Here is a 27,500-nt window from a genome sequence, read left to right as displayed (position 1 = left end):
ACTCTCATCTACCAGACTGCTGTGCTTATTGCACGAACGGGAAAGGTGCCAATTCTGCCATCGAACCCACTTGTTGTTGTTGTTTCACCGCTAAATGCGCTCATATCTGACCAGCTTGAGTCCTGCCAAAGGCTCAAGCTCAAAGCCGTTAAAAATGGAGCAGGAGCTGTTCGGCAACGATGATAAACGGACGGAGCTCGATCAAGCTGAAGTGGTTTACTGCAGTCCGGAAACCTTGGAAAACATCCAATCCAAGCAGTTCCTTGTAAAAATGGACGATCGGTTGGTTGGAATTGTTGTGGACGAATCACATTGTGTAGTGAGCTGGTAAGCCTAATCTCGGTTTGTCGATGTTTGCTGCGATATATTGTGACAGAAAAGTAACTTGAGCACGTGTTACTTTTCAAGACATTGCAGATACACTGTACCTATAAATCATTTTGTGTTCACCAAATGAAGAATCCGAAAGAAAACTTGTTCAGACAGAAAGTGGCTACCTCTCATTGTGTAAGCATATCGCATCAAAATATTCGGTGGTATCAGCATGATAGAAATTCCTTTATAAATTCATATTGATAATTGCAAATTTTGCTAATGGAAAAAAATTGCTATGCGTGTCACGCACTTTTGTGTCCCCTGCTAGCAGAGGCTCTTTTCCTTGGATTCACTAAGTGAACACCATGGAAAGAGCCTCTGCTAGCAGGAAACCTTGGGTGTCACAGGAAAAAATATTTTGTGTTGCCTTGAAAGCTCTGCCTACTATCAGAGGCCAATTAAAAAAAATTAAGTAAATGCCCCGTTTGTATAAATGTAACAAGCTAGCCACGTTTCACGAAAACAATATACCACAGTACTAATGAAACACCTATTTTTTAGGGGTCTAAGTGTCACACCATTCAGGGCAGCTTACAGCAAAGTGGGTGATGTGCGAGGGTTTACAAGAAAACCATTTCTGTGCCTTACAGCCACTGCAGGGAAAACTATCAGATCCCAAATTATGAAGAACCTGCACATGAAGAGTGCTAAGGTTGTAAACCTTAGCCCAAACAAGTCAAACATAAAACTGTGTGTATCAAAACTTGATAGAAATGAGGAACTGGATGAAACCTTTGCCTCGCTGATCGAGGACGTGAAATCCAAGGGCTGTGAAATGAAAAAAACCATCATTTACTGCAGATCCATCACTGCATGTGGAGACATTTTTGAAGTCCTTTTGGAAAACCTCCCAAACAACGAACTATATGGTATGTTCCACAGTAAGACCCCCGAGTCAATTCAGAAGAATGTCTTATACGAATTTGTAAAGAGAGACAGCAAAATGCGGCTGGTTGTTGCCACTTGTGCTTTGGGCATGGGTGTTGACATTCCTGATGTTGAACTTATCATTCACTACGGTATACCAACAGAAGTAGAAAGCTATGTGCAAGAGATTGGGAGGGGAGGTAGGGATGGCAGGGCATGTGCTGCTTTTCTGTACTACAAGCCCTATCATCTTGCTCACTGTGACAAAGAAATGAGAGACTATGTAAAAGCTACCAGTTGCCGGCGTAAGGAACTACTGAAACATTTTAAAGAAAAAGAAGCTACTTTGGATGTCATGCATAAGTGCTGTGACTTTTGTACCCAGCTTTGCAAGTGCCAGGGAGCTGACTGTGTCATGCAACTCGAGGCGGAGGAGAATGTGGACACAAGTTTGCCTTTGGAATCGCTTAGTCGTACAGTAGAAAGTGAGGAACGTGAACTGTTCATTGAGCTTCTTAAGGACATTGACAAACTTGGAACTTACGAGACTTTGGGTTCAGATCTCATACTGGAATTAGCTGGTAAGCTAGAATAGATATTTTTCGCAGATTATTTGATTGAAAATTTCCCCATTTTCAATCCACACCTGGCTAATGACATAATTCTGGCTGTAAAAGACATTTTCAATGACATATCTGAAGCAAGTGCCTATATGACAATGGATTTTGAGCCATATTTTGAAGATGATCCTCTTTTGCTTGGTGCAGCATATTGTAGTAACATCAGTGAGAGCAGCTCTGATGACAATGGCAGTGTTCAATAATCTTAATGTAAAGAAAGAACACGTATTTTACCAACCATTTTTCTAATTATTATTCTTCATTAAGTCTTCATTACTTCTTTGTTTCCAACTCAAGAGGCTGTAGATAAGGTTTTAATTAAAAGGTGACCAATTATTTTGGGTTATCTTTTTTCGCACTTTTTTTAATTGAAATGAATAGTTATGTGTTGTAAGGACAAATGCATTTGGGAATCTGTCATAATGTAGAGTTTCCCCATGGGCATAACTGTTTATGATGAATGGGATTTAAGTAGAGGGGTTGTTTTGGGGACCTGTAATTCCAGGGGAAGGGTTCTTCAAATGAACTATCCTCCCACCTGCCCAGGGGAATTAATTTTTTTGTACAATCGGTTATTGCACAGCATGATTCAATATTTTCTTACTCTAGCTAATGCAGGGTGAAAGCTACCATTTTAACACTGCTAAAAGTCATAATTACTGTATGAATGATTTCAGTGTCTGGTGTGCACACTCTCCTGCCATTCCCATGTCCCCCTATTGGGAATTGCTAAAAACAGTTTCTGAAGATTTTAAAGCAGAGGCCTTAAAGGGGCATGCTATTTGGAAACTCTATAAAAAGCTAGGTGTCTTCGTGTTAATTGAATTCCAAAACTAATGGCATAGCTTTGTTATTAAAGATTATTTGAAGGTAATGAAACTGTTTCCTGTCACCTGTCGCTACGAATGGCAAGGATGGAAATGGATTGATACTTGAATACAGTGGCCTTATTATTTTGAAAATTGGCCAAATTATTTTTTTCAAATTTCTATGGTACGTCTTCCAAAATCCTCAATAAATTTATTACAGCTAGCCCTCTCTGAAAATATTCATTAAATATCTCTGTCATAGCTTTACAGAACTATTTTGTTCTAAAACATAAATGTAATGATTTTAGCACAGAATTGCCTAAAACAGCAAAATCTTCATGACACTGCCCCTTATTGAGGTGCCCTTGTGTACATCATAACCAGTATTTTGTTATGCTATGTGTTCATGTTTGCTTACAATAGAATTATAGTTTCAGTAATATACTAAAACTGTTTAAAGTATTTACACTTTCCACCTTGGATAATGGAATTTCTGAGTTTAAACATGTCCGCCTTGCAGTCAATATAATATATTACAAATTTGCTTGAATCAATGATATGTATTTGTTGTAAACTGGCTGAAATTATTGATATCCAAACTGTGTACGAATTTATTTAATTGCCATATTAAAGCTATGAGACTGTTGTTAGTAGCAGGTAATCCTTATATTAAATTTTTGTGATAAAACTCTAACCCTTGGTAATTTAGATTTTTTGTGATGGAATTTACATAGTGTAGTACATATTTCTCGATAATCTACAAGTATGAACTCAGTAACAACTATGCTGGATGTGGCATTAGTCAAATTTCATAAGTAATCCATTCAGGTCGCATGTTACCCAAATTGAATCAGCATTGTCATTCACATGTTTTTATCCATAACCTCCCAGTGGAGGACCCCTGAAATTCAAGGGTGGGACCCTTACTGCAGATTAGCATTGTCATTGTGATACCCCATGAAAGATTACAATTCTGATGGAAACCTTTCACCAATGCGAAGAATAGAGCTCTTTAGCTTGGGTGGTTTGTTGTCCCATTTCAGACCATGTGATATTGCTCTTGAGATTTATTGCTTTCAAACTTTCAAATAGTCATGTGTATATGATTGAATAACTTTTAGATGGATAAAGGAACAACTCCCAGAGAATGTCACATGGTCTGAAATCGGTAAACAAACTGCTCAAGCTAAAGAGGTCCATTAAATCTTGTAAAAGGCTTGATTTTGTCTATGCCACTTTTTACGATGGCGACAAATCCAGCGGTGCAGCCTTGTGACATTCACCCCATCATACAGATCATTTTTGACCTCAGGAAAGCAAGTATACCTCCTACCAGCCTTGAAGTCGAAGACATTTGATTTTTCGTGTACCTGTTCGAACACAGTAACAAATGTCTTCTGCTTGTTTGTCCTGGCGTGTTGGTTGTTGCGGGTTCCCTGTCCAAGGTCTTGCTTAGACTTTTGCAGCAGTCCTAGAAGTGGCCCTGTAGCTTTGGTTGAAGATTCAATTGAGCTGCTGTTTATGTTAGGTGCACCCATCTCACGGATACATTCCTTTGACACCATATTTACCTGTTCTACCAGAAGGTCCCTAGATATGCATTTACCTTGCCCTCCCTTTCGAGAGGCAAAACGGTTCCACTTCAGTCTATGTGCCTCTCTTGGAGTAAGCAAGCCAAGCTGAGATGCCTTGAGACGGAGAGCAGCTAATGCATATTTGCTGTGGTTGTTTACCCGGTAAAAAACAGTGAGAAAATTCCACACCCTCAAGAGCCGTTCACCATCACCTTCTTTTACAGAGTCATCTGCACTCCTAAGGAGAAGACCAATGCTGAGGTGGAGGCAACCATAATTGTACACATAGTCCTCTGTCCCCTTGTCGTCCACTATACATTCAGATGTTGCATCCTCATCCGCTACTGTGAGGCCATGCTCTTTTTTCTCATGCTTAACACGACATTTGCCATACTTGAAAACTCTTGTACAACCGTGGCCACGACAGGGCAAGTCAGGACGAGGGTTGTAAGCTGCGAGAAGATTAGGAAGGCGAGACACTCCAGGCATTACAAACTTCTCAAGCATGGAAATTACTTCCCTGTGAAGCCAATTTCTTTGAGCTTCTTTGCTGGAATTCTTAAGATTATCAGGCATCATGTTTTTCGTTGGAATGCTTTCCATACCTTCCATTCCAAAATGATTAAGGGTTGCAGCAATAATGAAGGCATCCAACTCTATTGCAAAGAACTCTTTTACTGAATCATAGTGGTCAAGGGGGTCTCTAAGAGCATTGGAATTCCCAGCCACGATTGCATTGCTCGCCATTGTTCCCCAATCCATAACTGAATTAGGCTTCCGCAGAATGTTGACAGCAAGCTGAAAACAAATGACATAGTTGGAGACCAAAATCAGCATTAGATCTTACAACCCACAAAACTCTCACCTATTAAACCCTCGCAAGAACCTTTAAATATAATTTTTGTGAAGTTTGGAGTGAATCATTTGTGTCAGACAGGGATATTACAGTAGATCTTCCTCCACTAGTCTTTGTCCAAAAGAAATATTATGCGAAATTTTCACTGATTCTTTTTTTGGTGAGTCCAAAATATTATTTGAATAAAGTGAAGAGTTTTATAACAGATTCAACTCACAGCAACCCAACAGAAAACATCCGCAACAAATGAACACTCCTGGTAAGCAATGCGTATTCCATTCCAATCCTAATTCTTACACAAAACGCCATGTATTTTATCATCCACACTCCTGCCATCTGCCCGTGCCTTCTGAATATTTCTTGACCTCTCTTCTGTGAGTTGATCTCCACCAAAGCAAACAAAGTCGGCAGGCGTCTTGGTACCATTAACTTGTGACATTGGCACATAGTTGCTATGGAGGTGTTCTAATATGTCTACCATGTCCTCATTGAGGCTTTCATTTTTTGGAAGACAACCAAGAGGTATCTGTAAAAAATAAGTACCGTTGAATGACCCAAAAAACTGCACTGTGATCATTGTGGTAAAATGTGTCGTGTCCAAAAATTTCAAATCATACTCCACCCAAAGGGGGTAAATTGTTTTGTGCCCCTCCCCTGGTAAATTTCAGTTTAGCTTTGAACTTTTCTTCTACAAGCTTGGCTATAACATATACCCCCCCCCCCACCCCCCAGGAATTTCCAGATACTCTTGGTGGGGGAAGTCTGGAAACTGCATAGAACCACACAGTACTAGTCTTGTTAACATGACAGCAGAAAATCTTGCTACATAACCTGGACTCATAATAACATTTAAGGTCTAATGAAATTTGCAGTGGCAAGATTTCTGAGTTTCAAATACCAAACACTTTCTGTGTTTAGTTCCATGGAATCTGGGAGTCCCTAAATTTGTATGATCGTCTTATACATAGCTTTCCTGCTAGCAGTGGCATAACAAAAAGAAAAACTAATTTAGGGGATCACAGATTCCTCAAATAACAACCACAGATAGCAATTTATACTTGCGAATCTCAACCCAACTTACATATAAAAGTTATTATGGGCAACCCTTTAATAGTATATTATGTCCATTTACAAGATACCTGATTGGAAGGTAATCTCATTGCTTCGCTGTACTCATGTGGTATGTGGTACACAACAACAGACTTTAAGAAACGAAAGGCTGAAAGTTGTTTAACCATTACACGAGTCCATAATGGAATTAGATCCTTCTTAAGCTTCTCTACATCATCCAAGGAGGGCAGAAACTCATGAACTTGGACCACATCAAGAGTCCTCTCAGTCACATCAGGTAAATTTTCTCCAGTAACAACATCCTCCATGGCAACAAGGTTAAATGTATGAAGGGACTTGTTCTTGTTAGAATTATCCATATGCCTGACATTAATATGAAGGTCCAGGTTATCTCCAATGATCTGGAATCCTTTAGGGGCTGAGTGTTTTGCAACCTCAATAGACTTATTAATGGCATCCAAAGCATCATCACCTTGTTCTGTTGATTTTGCAACAAAAGCACATGTATCCTTGATCATCTTGGAGCTTATCTGCTTCTCCAAAAGCTTACTTCCAATACTGTGCACAACATCGGTTGGGTTGTAAAGACATGCCAGGTTTATTGAGGAAGCATCTATTGTATCTGCACCTCCACAGACACCACTTGCATCTATCATCCTACAGTCACTCGGTTCATTTGTCATTAGGTAGGAACATACCTGCCCAATTTTGGGTAGTTCTGGCAGATATTCTAGGCTCTGTAGACATTGTTTTATAATCTCGAGACACTGCACAGTGTCCTTATGTTGCTCGATGGTGCCCTTCCATTGCAAGAGAGTCTTATCGTGGTCCTTTCCCATTTCCTTTGCCTTTGCTGTTAGCTGTGTGGGATGGACTGTAATGCCATGGGCTGTCATAAGTTCCAAACCCTTAAAAAATACAGTTAACAGAGAACTGGAATTTTATTACTAAGTAATGCATCAAATTACAGCTATAATACAGATATGAAGCCCTAACCGATCGATCACAAAAATCATTAAAAGATTTCACTTTCAACTTCTCCATTGCAGAATAAGGGACAGAATCAGTCATATTCTCCTACTGTGTAAAGAGAAATCACTTGCTACTCACTACCAACAGTCTATGAGAAATCATAATGTATTTACCTTCTTTAAAAACCTGAGTTACTCTATTTTACCATTGTTATTGTTATTATTACTATTATTATTATTATTATGATTATTATTATTATTATTATTATTATTATTATTATTATTATTAATATTACTCATTACATAAGTCTTGTGAAGTCTTTAATAAAGATTAGTATTTTCATTAAAAAACTTTAAAAAAAATTATTATTAATATTAATATTATTAATAATATCATTATTATTATTATTATTATTATTATTATTATTATTATTATTGTTATTACTCTTGAATACATGTTGGTGGTACAGGTATTTAAATGATGGAATTTCCAAAATAGGAATTAAATGTATCTTTTCTAAGTATAGGTTCATTGAGCCATCTCTAGGAGGAGTGAGCATAGCAATCCAACCAACAGAGAACTTGTTTAAGTGATCAGCACATACCATTAAAATTCCCTAAGAATATAGGGTGGGAATTCAGTGACAGGTAAAACCAGGATAATTATAAGCTCAATACTTACCATTTGCCCTGCCCCAGAAAAGCGTAGTATCAAACCAATGCGGTATGCCAGGGCTGACATCTGTGGACATCGGTTTTGAAGCATGATTGCAGCAATGGTAGCAATGACAGTATTAACTTGCTTCCCATTCTCCTGCTTGCGTTTTTTTGACTTCGAGACACAAAGGCTGTTGAGCAACTCAGTTGTTAAAGGAGCTTTTGCCTTCAACTCCTCACCAAAATCAGCCATCTTGAAGGATGGTAACAAGTCATGACGGCTTTGCCTAAGAACACTAGGTTCCTTTATTGATGTAAGGCCCATAAGTTCCTCCTCCATTTTCTTGAACAACAACTTCTTGGCTTCAATGATGCCTGTTGATGTCTTCAGTAAGGCTGCCAAGGCCAATTTGGGAAGTCCTAGTGCAATGTACTTGACTATAGTGGCAGTTTTCTGGTCAGACTTAGACAGTTTAACTTTTCTCGGGCCAGAAGGATAATTGATGTTTATCTATTGAAAGCATGCAAGAAAACAAAAGAATATTTCTTGATATAATTCTTTTCAAGCAAAGGCTTTTTTTATTATCAGAAATTATAAAAAGATTTTACACCACAACCATATCATTAACGAATGAAAGAAAATTAGGCTAGGAGGGAATAACACAACCTCGTTCCCAGGGTATTATTTCTAGCAATATGAAAGCACACAGGTAATGTATTTTTCTTCCTTCGTTAAGCGCAGAGAATGAAAGGCCAAAAAAAAGTGTTTCAGCACCAATTTTCCGTGTTTGGCCAGCGAAAACCAGGAAAAGAGACTCTGCTAGCAGGGAGCCATCAATTTTAAGTCATCTATTCTTTCAATTCTTCGAGTAAAATATTAATTTTGTAAACGTGCATAAAGTTATTAAAACCGACTATTGACAAGTGACAGAAATGTATTTCTCACCTCCACTTCGGTTTCATCATCTTCGGCATTTCCTGTTAATTCAGCATTAACAGAAACTTCTTCGCTACGGTCCTGGTCATGAGCTGAGCTGGAGGCAAAGTCGAAGTGAAAGTCATCATCAAACAAAACCGAGAGGAATGATTGCAGTAAATCGACCGAATCGACGCACTGGTTTGCAACATCCGGTTCTCGCGGCTGTTCGATTACAATCTGAACATCTCCTTCGAACTGGTTTGCAGAAATTCGCTCATGCCTTTGTTCGACTTCAGTCAGAGAATTCCCATGGCACTGGTTCGCAGCAATTTGCTCTGGCGGTGGTTGTTCCACTTCGGGAGGAAAATCTCCTTCGCACTGTGCCACAGTATCTGGTTCATAGGTAAGCTTATTAGCGTAAGAATGATCGTGAGAAACAAATTCTGCTCTCAACTCTTCGAAACTGGTGCTCAATGGAAAAACACCGAGCTCTTCCACTCCATCCGTCTCTTTGTTGATGGCCTTCCTTGCTTTAGCTTGTTTGTTTACAGCCAAAGGACTTTCCTTGCACATCCGTTTGTACCGCGGCGGAGTGAGTTTGGTGGGTTCTCTAGCGCATTGCCTCTCGTTTGTAGAATTATTTTTCCGATACTTGTCGATGAGAAATGCTTTGTCTTGTTCGAGAATTAATGTTCTCTTTACGACTGAGTCCACCTTTCGTTTACAGCATTTGCAAATCCGTCGGGATGACAGGGAAAAATCGGGCGATTCTCCGAGAAGGAATGTCAAATTTTCTTTAAGTCCTGCAGTTGTGGTTGTGTTAAAAAAGCTTCCCTGACCAGATAACTTGAAGTTAATACCACAGATCAGACAACAATTATCTCTAGACGATTTTTGTACTTTTTTAACCGGCGTTTTTGGCGATCTAGTCGATGATATTTTTCTCTGTTTACTACACGGAGAGTTAATCGGGGTGTGAGACATGACGCGCCATATGCATCTGCGGGGTTTTCGCGCCAGTTTCAGTGAAAGGTCATATTTCGTGACGTCTTACCAACATCACGTGATAGCTCGGTCGCTAAGCCGCGGAGCATGCTCAATATAGTCCATTTAGACCCATGGCAGAGGTCTCTTTTCTCCCGTCAGCGAACACCAGGAAAAGAGCCTCTGCTAGCAGGGAATAACATTAGAAACCTTAGCGATAAATTAGTCGCAAGTGCGTCGTTGCAAGTTAGATATACACGGGTTGATTAATACCGTACACGTGACGAGGTCATTGTAGTTTGCTGGCTATGACTGACTTGCCATTCAGTTGCTTTCTCGTGCAGATTCGTCTCCTTGATATTGCAGAGAATGATTATGATAGAACTTGTATGAGAACCTCAATGGCATGATTTGTTTACTGAATATTTATTCATACCCAGTGCCTCAGTGTAAATGGCTCACATATGTTGTAAATGATTGATAAGGATGTCCAACACGGTCCGTTTTCGCCGCCAATCCGCTAAATTGCTAGAAGATTACTCACAGGCACTCTTTCCCTTTCTCTATCAGTATTTTCCTTTTGTTGCTTTCTCAAACAGCACAGATCCATGGTGGCATCCATACGGCATATATATCCAAAGATAGGACAGGGGTGGAGTGGGTTATCCTTCCGGCAAAGACTACTGTTTTGGCAACTTGGGAAATAAAATGTTTCAGCTTTCTTAGAGCCCTTAAGGACTTGGGTTTTTTTTTATGGCACCCGTAGCTGTAGATCAAATGAAAAAGTAAGTCTTTATGGACTCACACTGAATTGCTGACCCTTAACTTTGGTTTCGGTAATAAGAAGCAACCTAGGCGGTAATCGCCCTGGAAGGCCATTATGCATGCTGTAGGTGATAAGGTAATTCGTCACAAGGCCTAGTGCCCGCTCGTACCTGCTGGAGCTTAAATTGGTTACTGCTCGTCTTTCCTGGACAGGATGATAATCACTGGTGCCCATTTATACATCTGGGTGGAGAGAGGCACTATTAAAGAAAATTGCCTTCCCAAGACAACATATCAACGCCCAATCCAGAGTCTAGCTCACTAACGTGCTATGCCAGTTCCTTTTTGTGTAGAACCCGAATGTAATGTGGACTTTAATCTGTCCTAAATCAACAAAATGCATCTATTTTAATAGATCGCAGATAGTTTCTTTCTCGGAAATAAACAAAGCAGTCGGCAAGGTGTCCACTTTCTTTTGAAAGTGCTGGCCATTTATTTCTTCCCCGATGCATTTTGTTGATTTCAGGGACAGATTAAAGTCCACATTACATTCGGATTCTACACAAAAAGGACTGGCATAGTGCGTTAGCGGGCTAGACTCTGGATCTGGCGGTCCTGGTTACTAGGGCATTGACATGTCGTCTTGGGAAGGCAAACTACAATGACCTCGTCACGTACGGTCTTAATCGACCTGTGTATATCTAACTTGCAACAACGCACTTGCGACCAATTTATAGCTGGGGCAAAAGTTTCTAATGTTACCTCACTTTTAAGGGATTGTAGAAAAGGGGCATGTCTGTAAAAGTGAAGCCAGGTAAGCGTTTTTTGTAAGTGAATTTATCCAGACACATGACTGCAATTTGTGTTAAACGATTAGCTTTAATTATATTCGAAATTTATTTAAGGTTCAAAACGATTCTCAAATAGTGTCACGACAGATGTTGTGGTTGCATTTAAAGAGACCAATAAGTTCTTTTTTTCTTCAGAAAATATTAAAGCCCAAACAGGTGGGTTATAGTACTACTGAATGGAACTACAAAGCTTGCTTATATCCTGATTTAATTAGCGCTTCATTACTACGGGCCACAGATGTGATACGTTGAAGGAGATAAACTTAACATTGCAGTTTGGACGAAAAAGATGCAATTTTGTATTGTGATTTACTGGCACGAGATGTGTTGTTAGGTAAATAAAGAGTTTTTGCAGCGGCTCTATTGTCCGTAATTTTCAAGACTTCTTCCAAGAAATCTATAACCGCTGTCGGACTACTATTTGATCGGTCCTAAAACAATCACATAAAAATTTCTTACTAAGGGCAAGTCTTTTCAGTGACAATTAACTTCAGAATCTCTTTTAACCATAACTTGGAAGGAAAAAAGATAATCGAAATTAAATGGCTGATTTTTGCAGACACGCTTTGTTGAAACTTTAACCGGAAGTGGCCTGGTTAGCCATCTTCTCGTAAGTTTTTTTCTTAGTAAAAAGCCTCAACCTTAGTATTTTTTTCTTGATATTACTAAACTAAGGGCTGAACTTTGCAGGGATACTAAGACCTCAAGTTATAAAACATGGGCATGGAAAATATTTGGTCTGAAAAACAGGCCATTTCCGGTTGCTTTCCATATGCTTCAAATATGACCAAGTTGTGATAACAGCCACAGGCTAGCGAAAAATTTCCATGAGCTAATGTTCTCACCCATAAAAGCCTAAGGATAGGGCTTTACAAAGATGGTTTTGTTTTTGCCTGAAATGAATTTCATGTTGCTAAAAGAGAGATTTAAAAGTGGCCAAAATTGCACTGAAAATCAGCCTCTGTGGACCCCTGAGGGGCTGATATCCAGAACTCGGCTAAAAAAAAAGTCGTCGAAGCTGAAACTTTGGCATATTACATAAGTCGACATAAGTACTTTGTGTACCAATTTTAAGCGAAATCGGCCAACCTTCATTTCCAAGTCTGCTCCGGTCTCTCAGGCAGTAGTCTCCTTCGCAGCCGCTCGGGCCGGAGTCACGCAACGCTCCCCTTCCCCACGCGGCTGCTTCAAACCGACATACAGTGCTTTATCGGAATAAACCAATCAATGTGTGGCTTTCATTTTCTTGCGAATGTTCGCGCCTTAAATTTCAACCAATCACCTGGCTCCTTTTATTTGACCAGATGATGCAGTTCTTTCAGTAACATAATGGCGGATCTCGAAGAAGCGTTCAATCGTGTAGCGTCAAAATTCGGCATACAGGCTTTAAATTCGCATCAGCAACTAGCAATATCGAAGTTAATTGAAAGGAAAAAGGATATTTTCGTTAATTTGCCGACTGGCTCCGGAGAATCTCTGATTTTTCAAGCTTTGCCGTTAGTCATCGACCACGTATCAAGTCAGCCAGGCCACATTTGTGTTGTTGTGTCGCCTTTGCTCATTCTAGTGGACGATAAAGTGGAGTATTTGAGAAGCAAGGGAGTAACAGCGGCGAGCATTAGCTCTTGCACTGAAGAGGAGGCGACTGTGATAGAAAAGGGAAAGATTTCTGTTGTCTTTGGCTCCCCAGAAGCTTGGATCCAAAACGAACGGTGGAGATCAATGCTTGGAAATTCTGTGTATTCCAAAAAATTATGTGCTTTGGCCATCGACGAAGCCCACGTAATAAGGCAGTGGTAAGGGGAGTCTATATATATATAAGCTCAAAGTGTCTGCTTAATTCTTAGCACTCCACTATGCCTTATAAAATTTTAATATTGCTTTGCAACGCAAATTGATCGAATACCATCCTTTTCATTGTTTTTGTTGCTGTTTAAATTTTTGATGGTTACTGGTTTTTCTTTTACAGGGGGACATCCCAAAGCAACAAGATGGCTGCGTTTCGTCATTGCTATGGAAAGCTGTATGAGTTGCGGTCCCTTGCTCCAAATACCCCAATGGTTGCATTAACTGCAACAGCAACAAAGCTCACTGAAGACACCATCAAAAAAGTTCTCCTAATGCAGAATCCATTGGATATTAAAGAAATTCCAGTGAAGTTAAATCTTACCTATTTAGTTATAATGATGAACAAAGATTGTGACCTCGAATTATTCTTTGAGTGGCTTGTAGAAGACATCAGGACCATAATCTACTGTCAGACCATAAAACAGTGTGGGATTATCTATGGAATGCTAAGAGGACTATTAAGGAAAGACTTGTTCATTGAGAAGACAAGCACTGGTGAAAAATTGCCCTTAGTAGAGATGTTGCATTCATGCACCCCTGCCACAAACAAGAAAAACATTTTGACCTCCTTCCAACATGAGGATGGGATCATAAGGGTCTTAGTTGCAACTATAGCATTTGGCATGGGAGTCAATTGCAAAGCTGTTCACAGGATCATCCATTATGGGCCATCAAAGAATATTGAAGCCTTTGTTCAAGAAACTGGAAGAGCTGGGCGTGATGGCCGTCAGAGTAACTCATTTTTGTTGTATCATGGCATGCTTTTGAATCATGTGGAGGGAAACATCAAGTTGTTTATTAAATCAACTGATTGTCGAAGAAAAGCAATTCTGGAACACTTCAACAATGATAATGAGAGGCCTCTATTGAAACATCTCTGCTGTGATAATTGCGGAAACAACTGTGACTGTGGATTGCCAGAATGCAAAACTTCACTTCAATATCCTGTGTCTGTAGATGCAAAGAGTAGCAGCAGTTCAAGCAGGAAAAGAGATTATTCAACCACTACAGAGGGAGCATGTAAAAAGATGCCTGATAAAGTATCACAAGTCACTCTTAGTTGATTTTGTAGGCATGGCTGCAAATGCAAATCTCAAGGCATTGACCAACATTCAATTCATGCTAGGATTTGGAGATCTTCAAATTTCACAGGTTCTTCATAACCTGGAGCACATATTTGAAATGTCTGACGTTTACAGAACAGTGGAAATCTGGCATAAAAGGCATGCACAAGAGATTCGGGTAATTGGTGAAACTTTTCATGACACAAATGTCAACAGCAATGATGCTTAAATGTCAACAGCAATGATGACGATGATGACAATAATGTTGTTTTTAGTGAGGATCTACTTGACGAATGGAGTGATATGTTACTTGATGATGAACTATTTGAAATGGTCATGGACAACATTTCACTTTCCCAGATGGATACAAGTTCTTTCCTTGCCAATCAACCCAATGATTCATGTGATGTAGATATTGTTGATGATGACAATGATTTGCTTACAGCTTTGGCAGGAACATATGGTGTGTAATTATTTACTATTAATAGGTAATTAATATTAAGTGGACATTGAATGGACCCTACTCGGAATTAGTAAATTACTGGATTATTCCACTATCCTAAACTTCCCCACCCCTCCCCCAAAATAAAAGGTTTTTACAACATTGTAGAATATTGTTCGTTTTTTTTTTTTTTTTGGTAAGAAATTCTATTAGAGGATTTTACTGAGTAGTATTGTCATAATTTATAGATGATAACAATTATGTGGCCTTGTGTTTTGGCCAATCCAATTATGTCAATGGTCTTCACCTTAGTTGAAGTTAAGCAAGCACCTGACTAGAAAATCATATTTTCACCTACACACAGACAGTTGTGGATTTCCATTGCTTGCCTAAAGCCAGGGTCTATGAAACTGATCAGAGGCCTTAGTGATAAAACAACGTTAACCTATTAACAATGACCATTAATATTTAAATTTAGGATCTGCATGAAATGAGATCCTTTGTATTTCGCAATTTTATGAAGTGTTAGTAATCATGTGTTTTTCATTCTAATATTTTTTAAATAAAATCTCTATCTTATTAGTCTTCTTTGCAGCCGCTTGGGCTGGTGTGACGCAATACTCCTCATCCCCACAGCCTGAATGGCAATAAAGGAGACTAATATCTTGTCGAATGTTATTAATAATGATCAACAAAAACAAAAGACAGTGTTAATTCAGTAAACAATCAAACAGGTCAAAATAAATAACTGAAGGGTTATTCAATGGCTGTCAGCTAAATCTACCTATCTCTTTTCTTAAACACATTTACAAGCTATAATAAGTGTAGGGATTAAGATCTGTGTACTGGATATCTTTTGTGGTTCAAGTTCACAGTATGTCTACTTAAATGAGTAGAAGTGTGTTATCAAGTTTAAACAAGAGGCACAGCCAAGTGGTTTAGACTTGATAAAACACAAACTGCAAGATATCTGATTTCGATTACTTCAGTAAGAAGATGAGCGCTAAAAACTTTGCCATGTTTTATCAGATTTAAAGACACTCAAGAAGCAACATCCTTTGCAATGCTAGCAAGTCTTTGAACCATGGATTAATATACCTAGACTTTCACTTAACAAAACAAGGACTGTGATTGGTTGATTTTTGGTCATGTGTCCCTGATCAAATACAAATATATCCTGACCAGGATGTAATTCCGCAGTTGTTGCCCTGTCAGTTTTTTGTTTCTTTCTTTTGCTGTGACTGTTGAAGGGAAAGTTTAAATCTATAACAAAGCAGTTAATGTATGGTCCCTTGGAAACTAGTTAGTTTTGTTTTCCCTCAAGCCCTGGTGTTTCCGAAGACAAAGGACTCGAGGGAAAACAAAACTAACTTTACTGATCCACAGCTGCAATATTTGAAGAAAGGATTGGGGTTTTGAAAGAAAGATTCCTCAATGAAATGATTCATCTAGCACGTGAGCCCAATTGGATATTCCTTTTGTGCTTGTTGATCCATTTATACAGACTTGATAGGTCCAGGTCTTCAAGTCTGTCCCTCTTAAAGTCATTGAACGTTTGGTAGTGCCGCCCATCAGTTTCGGTGAAAACATCCAAGTCAACAGCCCTGTTAACAAGTTCTACTATGTCTTTATCAGGTGAACCTTCTGGATGCTTGCCTGAGTGGGTTTGTCTGTTTAAACTGCCATCAAGTTTGTCTAAAATGGTGCGTGTATCATTCTCTGCTTTGCACACTCACGAAATTGCAGACTGTCAAATTAGGCCCCAAATTTCTTATCCCTTGCTTAACAAAATTGTTACTGTGTTCCATGTCTTCATCAAGGGGGATATTTCCCCCTTGCACACTGTGATTGTTCACAAATCAGTTCCAAATAAACCGCTCCCTGTCGCTCTTTGACAACAAGGCATGAACTAAGAAGAACTGGTATAAAATCTCAAGTGCATATTTGGTGCTATGTGATTCATCAGCTCTACAAAAGAGAAGAAAGTATTTATACTGCAGCATGTCTCATGCACCGTCACCTTCCTTTATGGCATCAAGGAAATTGGAAAATAACATGGCATCAGCCATAAGTGCACAGTTATAATTGTAGACATCATCACCGTTGTGTTGTTTGTCTAAGGGTGGTGAAGGCATAGCAGTGGTAAGCTCAACAGGAGGTTCATCAGCAACAAATGGTGGATCATGAGAAAGTTCATGAGTATTCCTTCTCTTTTTACACTTGTATTTCTTGTTACATCCAGGAAACCTACATGAAAACTTGTTATCATCTGTAAGCTCTTGCTGTTGCAACAACTGCTGTTTTTCTTCAGCAGTAAGGATGCGGTCCACCAAATTACTACTGTCTTGAAAAATAAAACCATCCACCACCTTGCCAGCAAGCTCATGCAGCAATTCGAGTTTCTTTGATTTCTGGAGGTTTTCGATATTGGGAGGGAGAACAAACACAAAGTCCCAACACATTCATGGCAGCAGCAATAACCCTGGACTTCAACACTGTTGATAAGAAATCCCTGTCTGCTCTGTATGCTGACTTGACATTACTGCAAACATTTCTCCTGTTTATCACTGTTCGGTCCGCGAACATGGTACACTGGTCAACAGCTGAAGAGCCACTATAGAATCTTGAGTAGATCAACTAACAAATAAAACAAAAATAACCTAAATAATCAAATAAATAATAATATATAATAATATAATATATAATATATAATTATAATATATATATAATATAATATAATATATATAATAATAATACTAATCAATAGTCAATCAATAATCAAGCACCGCAGATATCGAATAACAGATTTAGGTAAGATGAACAAAACATGGCTTTGTCATTAGTTGTTGGGGAATTATCTTCTTCTGAGAGTTCAGCAGAAGTTATCTGTATATTTGCTTCTTCATTTACAAATAGCTCTGAGTTTCAAAAGTTCACCTTTATGGCATATATTCTCTGATCAATTTGATAAGAAAATGAGAATTGAAGCATATCTGTTGATATGCATACCAGATCATAATAATTGGCCCTCCATCATGTTTTAAATGGACTTGACTGTAATTCAAGTACACCAATATGGACACTTACACTTAACAATTTCAATGAGGCATGCCAATCCCCGAGTTGCAAGTGAATCCCATCCAAGCGATCCTGTGGTGTTAGTCCATTTGCCACTGAAGCTATTACATTGACAGCTCTTTCCACGGTCAACTGGTCACCTGAAAAGAGCTGTCCATCCACTCCAATGGCTGCATCACTAGACTTGGGGAGATAGGTGTGGAACATTTGCAAAATTGCCAGCATGTCGTCGTTAATATTCTCATCCTTGAATATAAGTCCAAGGGGAACCTGTTGGGAGAAACAAACGTCATTTGGAAATACAATATTTTAGAGATAAAGATAACAGTGTACACTTTCTTAGAAACTGTATTTGAAAAGTGAATTCTTAATAGAAAACATTTCAACAGACATTAAGCATTCACTTTGAACTGAGAGGCATGAATTACAAACAACAGGTTTATATTTTCCAGGCAGGCAAATGGGTTAATTTATGCAATAAGATCTTTTCAGTGATACTATTAGTATTATTTTATGAAAGTTTATAGAACTTCAAAAGTAATGACCCCAAAATAGACCAATTACGATATATTAAAATTCAGCCTGAAACAATAGACCTCAGCACGAGGCTCTAGGGAATAAACCCCACAAACTCTGTAGTTATTCCCCAGAGCCTCGTACTGAGGTCTATTGTTTTAGGCTGAATTTTAATATATCGAAATTGGTCTATTCCCCATGTTTACTTTACTCCAAAGAATCAACATTAACATTTTAATGATACATTGCATACCTTTTTGGACTTCTGAGACATCTCCCTTGTGTACCTACGTGGTATGTGGAATATGCAAGCATCCTGCAGTGGCTTCAAGACTTCAAAGTATGAGACTAAAATTCTTGATGTCAAAATTATGTAGTCCAAACGTTGATTCTGCTGATCGTACAAATTGGGAAGAAACCTGGTGTTTGGGATATTTACAATATCCTCAGGATCAGTTTTTCTGACATCAAGGGAGTTGCCAGAAACTCGGTTTTCCACCATTTGGTGGTTGACCCAGTGGTAGTCTTGATTCTGGTTATCCTTAGTCATATTCGTCCTCTTTAACTGAAAGTCAAAGTTGTCAAAGGATATGACGAATCCAGAATGAAAAGACTTCCTCAATTCATACTCCTCCCGTGTGGCAGCCAACAATTCAGGTGAAGTGATTACAGCCATTCCAAGGTTTTCCTTAAAGGGACTGTAGCACGATATTGTGCATGTACAGCCATGATTGACAGCAGTAGCTGGTTCACCAATAGAAATCGCCGGAAGCGGCGCCCCGCGGCAATGCAAATCTTAGGGGATTTTGAAGTCTTCACAGGATCGTCGCGTACGTTTGAAAACCAATATTATGTCTGGCCTGTGACCTTTTGTTTAAAGAATAAAGAAAGCGACAGATGTGCAACAATGACCAGTAATTGCGGAGGACCAACGGGTACAGCTAAAATTAAAAGAAAAAAAAAAAGGATTGTCTTCGTTCACTCTGAAGCGGTGATATTTGAAGTTGTGTGTATTTGGCAATGGCGTATTTACTGGTAGTTCGTGCTTGTTTCTTTGGAATTTGCATAGTCAAGAGTCTCCTGCAGTTGTTCTAGTACCTGCTTGACAAAAACTGGGAGGGTACGTCAAGGATGTCCTTGCAAAACAGATGGGAAATCGTGCACTGCGGCTTGTAAGTGCAGAACAAGGAGAAAGCCATGTAAAAACAAGGTGAGATTTTGCTGCGATTGTACACAAGCTTGGCTTCACACACATTGTCAGTAAGGTTTTACCGTCAGTAATTCTTTCTGAAATTTTTGTTCTCAGCCTGAAAGCGGGGGTCAAGGAACAGCTGCCTCCAGTGAGCATCAGGAGAATCAACAACAGCTGAGAAGCGAAGAAGAGGAAGGAAATTTGGAGAATCGACGTGTTGCGGTAATATTTTGTCTTGCGATAGTTCTAGTCGTCGTGATCAATTGTCATATATATACATATAAATGTATACAAGTATCTGTCACCAAAACAGGCAAACGATCCTTGAATACAAGTAAAAAGGAGTGACTAGATCTTTTTTTGGAGTCAGTTCTGATACAGTGTACCATTATACTAAGACTTTGTATTATGTTCCTTTTTGTGACAAAAAGTGAAGCAGTGGTTATTGTTCACCACCAAACAAAACTATATAATGTAAAGAACTTACGCTATAATCATGTTCTGACAGATAATATAATAGACAGATAATAGGCCACTTCGAAAAATACCATAGTACTCTTTCTTTGTCCTCCAATTTTCCATAATTATTGTTTTGATTTTCTCTTGGGACTTACAATGGTCCCAAGAGAAAACAAAAACAATGCTTCTGCAAAATTTGGGGAGACAAACAAAGAGTATTATGGTATTTTCCAAAGAGGCCTATTTGTCATGTATGCTGGCACTGAAATAGGTTTTATTCTTTCACATGTACGAATTTATACACACTCTTGATGAGCAAATGGCAAAAACATTGGCCATCAGAGCATTACAAAGGGGTGTAGGCAGCATGGATTATGTCGATTCACTTTTACTTATGGAACCAGAAGATGAGAGCAATAACTCTGACCAAGAACCCAATGTTGCTGGCGATGATAATACCTCACCTCTGAATGTAACATCAGCAAGTACACAATCTATTGACCATGAGCCAGTTCCAGAATGGTGCAAATGTAGTTGCTGTCGTACTATGCCGCAAGACATGGAGAACAAGTGTTGTGGGCGAAGGAATTATGTTTCGCAAACAAGGCGCTTTCGAAAACTTTGCTTAGATGCAGAATATTTACTGCTTTGTGCCAAAAATACAGCAGATATCCGCAATGACAGACAGGACAGTAGTAGCCGTACTTTCCGTAAGGCTGCATATAGAAACTATATTTTAGATACCCATGGCTACCTGGGAAAAAGGAAGAGAAAAGTTGTTCCCTCTTGTTGTGTACTTTGCATTCGCCGACACTACCCTTCAGCGACAGGTATATATATGGGGTTCCAAGAGCACTGAAATGTCACTGGAGAAAAAAAACTACAGCAATAGTCTCTGAAAAGCTTGTCCAGTAAAACAAAAACACATATGATTACCCACAAGGATCACCAACAGAGCCTAATTATTCAGCCTCATTATGCATTATTTCATTGTCATTCTATCTCAAGCTATTTCATATAGGTGTAGAAGTTGTGATTTGCACTCGTGGTGAAGTAGGCTAGTTTTAGTGCACTTCTAAAACACTGCCCAGATCTATGTACAATTGAACCTCTCCTCAACGGCCACCTTGGGGACTGAAGAAACTGGTCCTTGTTAAAAAAAGTGGCTAGTAGCAGAGGTTCGACTGTATTTGAAGAGGTCTATAGTGGGAGGCACTATGCAATTCTGTTTGACATTTATTGTTCACTTCACAAGTAATAGCCAAGCATCCTGATGAAGGGTATCTGGCAGAAATGACAGAAACCTTCTTTCTACATACAACTCTACCATTTACTTGTACACAAGTACATTTTGGCAGGTAAAGCATTATGGGTCATACATGCCTTGCTCAATTCACTGTTTTGTGGCACTTTTGGAACTTACATGAACAATTATAATAATGAAGACAAGGAATAACTAGTAATATGATATAGATTTTTCTAGACTTTCAGTTTCTATTTGTGAATAGTTTTCTTGTTGGTACACGACCATACAAAATTAGCAAAAAATCCTCTTCTCTATTGTGCAATCCAATAGACCTTATTACATGCAGCACAATGGAGTTGTTAACTTTAATTTTTGTTATTACATATAACAATGCAGTTTCTTGTGAAATGGAATAAGGAATGAAGATTGTTCAAGAGGATGAGTATCTCTCATTTTGAAAGAGACTGCTGCCCTAGTATTGTTACATTGGCATCTGAAGAACACAAGCTAAAAGTTGAGTCTTATTTCCTGTCTCTGAAAATTCTAACCAAGGGTAGTTTAGTCTACGTTATTTCAACATTGGAATGACAGAAACTCTAAATTTAAAATGAACAGATTTATGGCAGCTAATCAAAATTAATCACTGGCCTGTATGTTCTGTTGACAAACACTGGTGTACTGTACACCATAACTATTATAAATTATTATCAGAAACCCACAAGGGTTGAAACGTGTAATGCGCGTTCACAGCTTCCGAATATTCAGTGCGAACTGATTGGTTGAATGTTTCAGTGCTAAGTACCATATTTGGAAACCCCTCGCTCTGGTTGTTCCAAATATGGTACTTAGCAAATTGAATATTCAGAAGCTTGTTTCTCAGCACACAAGGGGCCGTTATACGTTTCAACCCTTATGGGTTTCTGTTATTATGGTAATATCAGTTTGATAAAAATCACATCACCCGCAGGACATACCGTGGTATTGCGAGGTTCTTTACAACATTCACCAAATCTGGCTACACTATTCAACATCAAGCTATATTGAAGCTACTGTACAGGGAACCCTTGCTAAAAATGTTGCCAGTAATCGATCCCAAAAAAAAATAAAAATAAATAAAAGTAATAATGGGTTCTCCTTGTCCACTGTAGCCCAATCGAATAGGAATTTGGAAAGTGATGTTTTTTGCAGATAAGAGAAAACCAGAGTACCCTGAGAAAAACATCTTTGACCAGAGAAGAGAATGAACTACAAACTAAACCCACGTGACTCTGAGATCTGGAATCGAACCTGGGCCACATTGTTGGGAGGTGAGTGCTCTCACCCCAGTCCCATCCCTGCACCCCTAAAAATAGCTAGGGAAACAGAAAGTGCTTCCATTTCCCATCGACTGCAAGCAAGGAAAGACAGTCATGAACAGTGTTTGGGACTACTATTTAAACAAGTCAAAGGGGACAGACTGTAAATAAATGTTGCTTCTAACAATATCTGATATCCGTAACTGTTCTTTAGTAGGATGCCCAAAATGTGTCCTATTCCATAATTGGTTTGCGCTCTATTAAATCCTATACCAATAGTCCTTTTCACGGTTAGTTTTTCCCATTTGCATTACAATGTAATCTAGCATGTATGTGAGGCAATTTCAGGCTATTTTGTAGTTTAAACCTGAAATTGCATCGCACCCACGTTAGATTACATTGTAATGTAAATGAGAAAAACTAACCGTGAAAAGGGCTATTGCAGAAGATTTTTGGAGGAGCCACTACAGACAAGGAAAGACAGTCATGAACATTGGTAGGACTGTTATTTGACTAGTGCTACTGCATCTGCCATGAATGTGTCAGTCTAGGACTCAGACTACCCCCTATGTCTCAAAAGATATACTAAAAGCTACAGTCGCTGAAGCTTTGTTTTCGGCAACACTAATCAGCTACTTGTTTGTGAAAATCTACTTTTCCTTCTCGCAAGGAGCTCATGAGATGGAGGAGGCTCACTTTCTGCAATGGTGGGAGCAATGAGTCTCGGATCATCTGCCTCTAGTGGAACCTCCCGTGCGATTGAATCATCATCATCAACTCGAAGTTTGAAAATCTTTGCCATTAGAATCCAAATGTATCCATAGTCTTTGGACACTTTTACTGTCCTCACATCCCAAGATTTCGTCCGTTGATTATACTTTCTTGTGATCACAGTCTCAGCATCCTCATTTGTGGCATTTGGCAGATCATTATGGTAGTTCCAATCTATAGCAGTCAATTTCTTCCTTGCTCTGTAAACTGTTTTCCTGGAAGTTGTTGAAAATGTTATAAAAAAAATTCAATATTAAAGGGAAACATGCATGATAAGCTACAGCTGTACCTTTGCAATAAGTTAAAATAGTGACGATAAAACTTCACAGAATCTTCACAAGAGAATATCAAAAAGTTCTCCAATCCAGTTCATTAACATTCAATACTGATAAATAAACCTGCTGTGCGCAGACATGAATAACGAGAAACTTACAATGTTGACATGGATCAGTTTAAGAGCCAACGATTTTGCATGACCTCTTACAATGCTGGTCAAATATGACAGTGTCATTTATTGCCATTCACTTATTTAACTGTTGGCTTAAACCGTGCTGCACAAAGGTAAAAGGAAACAATGTGACTTACGTGAATGACACTTTCTTAGATGTGTACATAAGAGACATGCTATTAGCACATCCCAAAGCACCAGTGTGTCTAAAGAAGTAATAACAAAAATATCTTAATTTAATACTAATATTTTCAATGAATATCAAAACCTCATTCAATACATGAAAGACCGCAGTAGAGATTTTATTTAAAAAGGATTCCACTGATACGGTTCACTTAAAATTTAATAGAGCTATAACTGTTTCTACAGTGTTTGTGTATATCCAACAGAACTAATAAACTATTAAGACCAATTGAACTTCGTAGCTGTTTAAGTCCCTGCCTAAATATAGTGTAGCATGTACCCTGCATCTTGAAATCTAAGCGACAGCCCTGCATATAAGAGGAAAAAAAAAACGTATTCCATGTTCACCTGAATTTGATGTAGGACTTGAAACTCTCCAGCAGGGCAGGGTCAACAATGATCTTTTGCAGTGCTTCAAAATCCTTTGCTCTCCTGTCAAACCATGGGAGAGAATGGTCTTCCGGTAACTCACCATGGTCACAGCTCCCTCCAGGCCAATCATGGTCATTGCAGACATGATGCAATAGGCCAATCCATTTATCCTGCATAGTGAGAAACATTGGTGTACACTAGTGTACTGTAAAAAAGTGTGATACCATGTGCCCCATTTTAGGGCAGGCTAACCGCCCTGCTTAGTTTTCTTTAATTCGTGATTATTAATTTTGTTAATATTATTTTTTCAAGTATTCTTTGGTTTTAGTTCTCACAAGTTTAGCTTGAACAAATTAACTTCACTGGTTAACAAGCACATTCATATTCAACAAAAAAGGTTCACAGACTCGACTATTATAATATGAAATTACGTTTACCAGAAAGTGTAGAACAGTCAGACCCTTCACGAAATATATTTTTAGCTCTACATAAGCATAATGAAGTAGAAGTCATCGAAAGTAAGTTGCTAATCCAACAACAATCAAATACACTGTACTCAGAATGATTAGAAATCATCATCCTGAACTAAGTTTGTGAAATGAATGACTCCAGCTTATGTACAAAATAATTACCTTCATCTTCCTTAGAGCCTCTTCATCACTGCTAGTTTCTTTGGAGGCCATTTCGCAGCAAAACCAAAAGTGGTTAATTATGTGGTCTGCCCACTGACTTATTTTTCCCATGTTCTTTGCACTGCCAATCTGAGATAAAAATGAAGGTAAATATATAATTGTTATGATAGATTTGGCAAAAACATGCACTGTGTGTGAATCTACTGTACCTGTCCCAGTAAATGTTTGAAAAACTGCTACCATTGAAATTGTAACCTATGTAACCTTTACCGAGACATGTATTGAAAATCGTTCAAAGGGGTCAGGATATTTTTACTACATATACACACAGCTGATTTCAGGTCAATTTATGCACCTTACTTTTTACCTTACTGATACATTTTCTAATGCTCTTGGCTTTGTGCCAAACATCTAGAGAATGGAAAATTGTTGGAAAGGCACTTCCTGGAAACACAAAAAAAAAAAGTTTATAAAAAATGCCTTGCTGTTTTAGAATCCCACCAACCTTGAACGAAAATAAATCGTAGACTTCTCTTTGAAAATGGAGAGATTTAATTGGTTCCTCGCCATGATGGTATAGCAAGTGTGTACAACGATACTGACCTACACCTATATCCAAAGCAGAACAATAACAAAGTACCTTAGGGTATAATATCTAGGGTAGGGTTCAAATGGCTTACAAAAGTGAATGTGCTACTACACTGCATGTCTAAATTGCTGAAGTTCAGTGCTCAGCTGGCATTGACGACACCTAAAAGATCTCATCACCATAATTATTTAATTCTTGAGTATCAAACTCAACAAGGCACAAATTACTGGTACTTTGTACTACTTCTTACTTTTGTCTTGAGTAAATCGGAAAACGCTGCAAGGTAAAAAGCAAAAGTACATTGATTTCTAAGCTCACCCATCATTTTTTTGATACTTGCTGAGGCATCTGTAACAACTTCTCCCACGGTCAGAACACCTGTGATTCGCTCAAGGATGTTTTGCAGAGCCTTTTTTTCCATATTAACAGACTTTAACCCGACTTCTCTCTTATCGAGAACCTCCACGTCAATGATATATCCAGTGGTCATCTCCATTAAAAAATAACATAGGTTTTTAGCTGTAAACCCTGGAGAATCACACTGGCCATCACCCATCACCTGCCTTGCAGCACATAGTTGATAATACCTTGCTGCCATGTCCACCACTCATTGATAGCTGGGATGCAATACACCCTTTGAGCCCGACAAAATGTCGACCTTGATACGAAAGACAAACCCAAAAACTTGGCAAACCTTTCAACTTGAGCAAAGTTATTACCAGACAGAAGGACAGCACCACATGCCTGGAGATTGTTAGCCAGGACCCCATTGACCTTGTGGGAACTCCAGAATTTCCCAAAATGACCCGCTGAACATTTCCACTTGATCAAAACACTAGTGCCACAAAGCGTGTGGTCCACTGTGGTTGCTAGCAGACAACCAGGGTGGCGACACTTTTCAACAAACAACTGCATGAGAAAGTCGAGGGAACAAACAACTTTTCTTCCTACAACAAGAGTGATTTCCTTGCAAGCCTGTTCTTCTATACGATTAAATGGACTTGCACGCAGGGCATTTTTCACGTAAGGGACTGGTTGTGGAGAGGGAAAGGCTGTGGTTGTTTCTGGAGAGGAAGGTGTTTCTGCTGTAGAAGAATCTGTTTGCATAGCTAGAGATAAATGAAGAGGCGATGGCGATGCTGACCGGTCCTTATCAGTTGTTCCAGAGGAACCCATGGCACTTATTTCATCCCCAGATTCTTCTTCCCTATATGTTATGAGAAAATAAAAACAATATTACACGGGTGACACAATTGGCATGGCCTTTGGTGTGCAAGGTCCCGAGTGTGATCCCCGGTGACATAACATCTAAGGTACTCCTTTTCTCCTTTCTGAGTAGCTTTGTCTAGCTTTGAACACCCTTAAAATGGAGAATTGATGGAGAGAGGGGGTAAAATGAGTGCACTGTCACAAATTATCGAAGTAAAATATAGTTGCATTACCTTCGCTTACCTTTTTTATTCTCATGAAACCGTTAAACATACAGAATTAATCTTAATTTATTTATCATGAACCCACCACCAGAGTCTTGCGCTAGCACAGCCCCATAATGCTAACAGTTATCTTGTTCTCAAGCAACAAAGTACATAACCAACTTCACTGACCTGTAGAACATGTCTTCTTCACTGTCAGTCAATAATTGACTGTCATCGTCAAGATCCTCATCAAGCTCCCGTAGAGCATCACCAAGATAATTCAAATCACTAAGGGTGATGGAAAAGGAAAATAAATATTATAACTGAAAATAAAAATGTATTAAATATAAGGTGCATGTTGCAGATAAGAATATTTACATTCACTAGCCTAAAAAAGACATCAGGAAACAAATTCCTATTCCCAGAGGCTTTGACAAGCTCTGGCTTGGTCTGAGATAGTTATAGATGCATGCAAAAATAGCTGTCGAGTTTCAGTAACCACAGGTAAGTGTTACACTTTATAATATTTCTGACCTCTTGAGAAAAATATGTGTCTCGAATTCTCCAAAATCAGTCAGAGTGCTAAATCTACAATAGATCTCAGCATAGGGACAATTATGAAATAAGTTCT

The 27,500-nt window shown here is 38.8% G+C and overlaps 1 protein-coding gene and 4 pseudogenes across 1 annotated transcript; 2 read left to right on the top strand and 3 right to left on the bottom strand.

The window, feature by feature from the left end:
• Positions 1-2,437, top strand: part of LOC138032596 (ATP-dependent helicase wrn-1-like) — a 2,834-nt pseudogene extending 397 nt beyond the window's left edge.
• Positions 2,438-3,624: 1,187 nt separating this feature from the next.
• On the bottom strand, positions 3,625-8,615 carry LOC138033508 (uncharacterized; annotated as a pseudogene).
• A 4,033-nt stretch (positions 8,616-12,648) lies between these two features.
• On the top strand, positions 12,649-14,702 carry LOC138033474 (ATP-dependent DNA helicase RecQ-like; annotated as a pseudogene).
• A 1,415-nt stretch (positions 14,703-16,117) lies between these two features.
• LOC138033473 (uncharacterized) overlaps positions 16,118-27,500 on the bottom strand; it is a 15,945-nt pseudogene continuing 4,562 nt past the window's right edge.
• Positions 23,088-25,950, bottom strand: LOC138033282 (uncharacterized). The gene is made up of 6 exons (XM_068881044.1): positions 25,769-25,950; positions 25,233-25,305; positions 24,866-24,994; positions 24,210-24,403; positions 23,816-23,884; positions 23,088-23,445 (listed from the first exon to the last, which is right to left on the bottom strand). Exons 1-6 carry the CDS (start codon positions 25,948-25,950, stop codon positions 23,088-23,090), a joined length of 1,005 nt encoding a protein of 334 aa, XP_068737145.1.

Source organism: Montipora capricornis, chromosome 14, assembly GCF_036669925.1.
Source record: "Montipora capricornis isolate CH-2021 chromosome 14, ASM3666992v2, whole genome shotgun sequence".
NCBI lineage: Eukaryota > Metazoa > Cnidaria > Anthozoa > Scleractinia > Acroporidae > Montipora > Montipora capricornis.
This window is presented reverse-complemented; position numbering and strand designations above follow the sequence as displayed.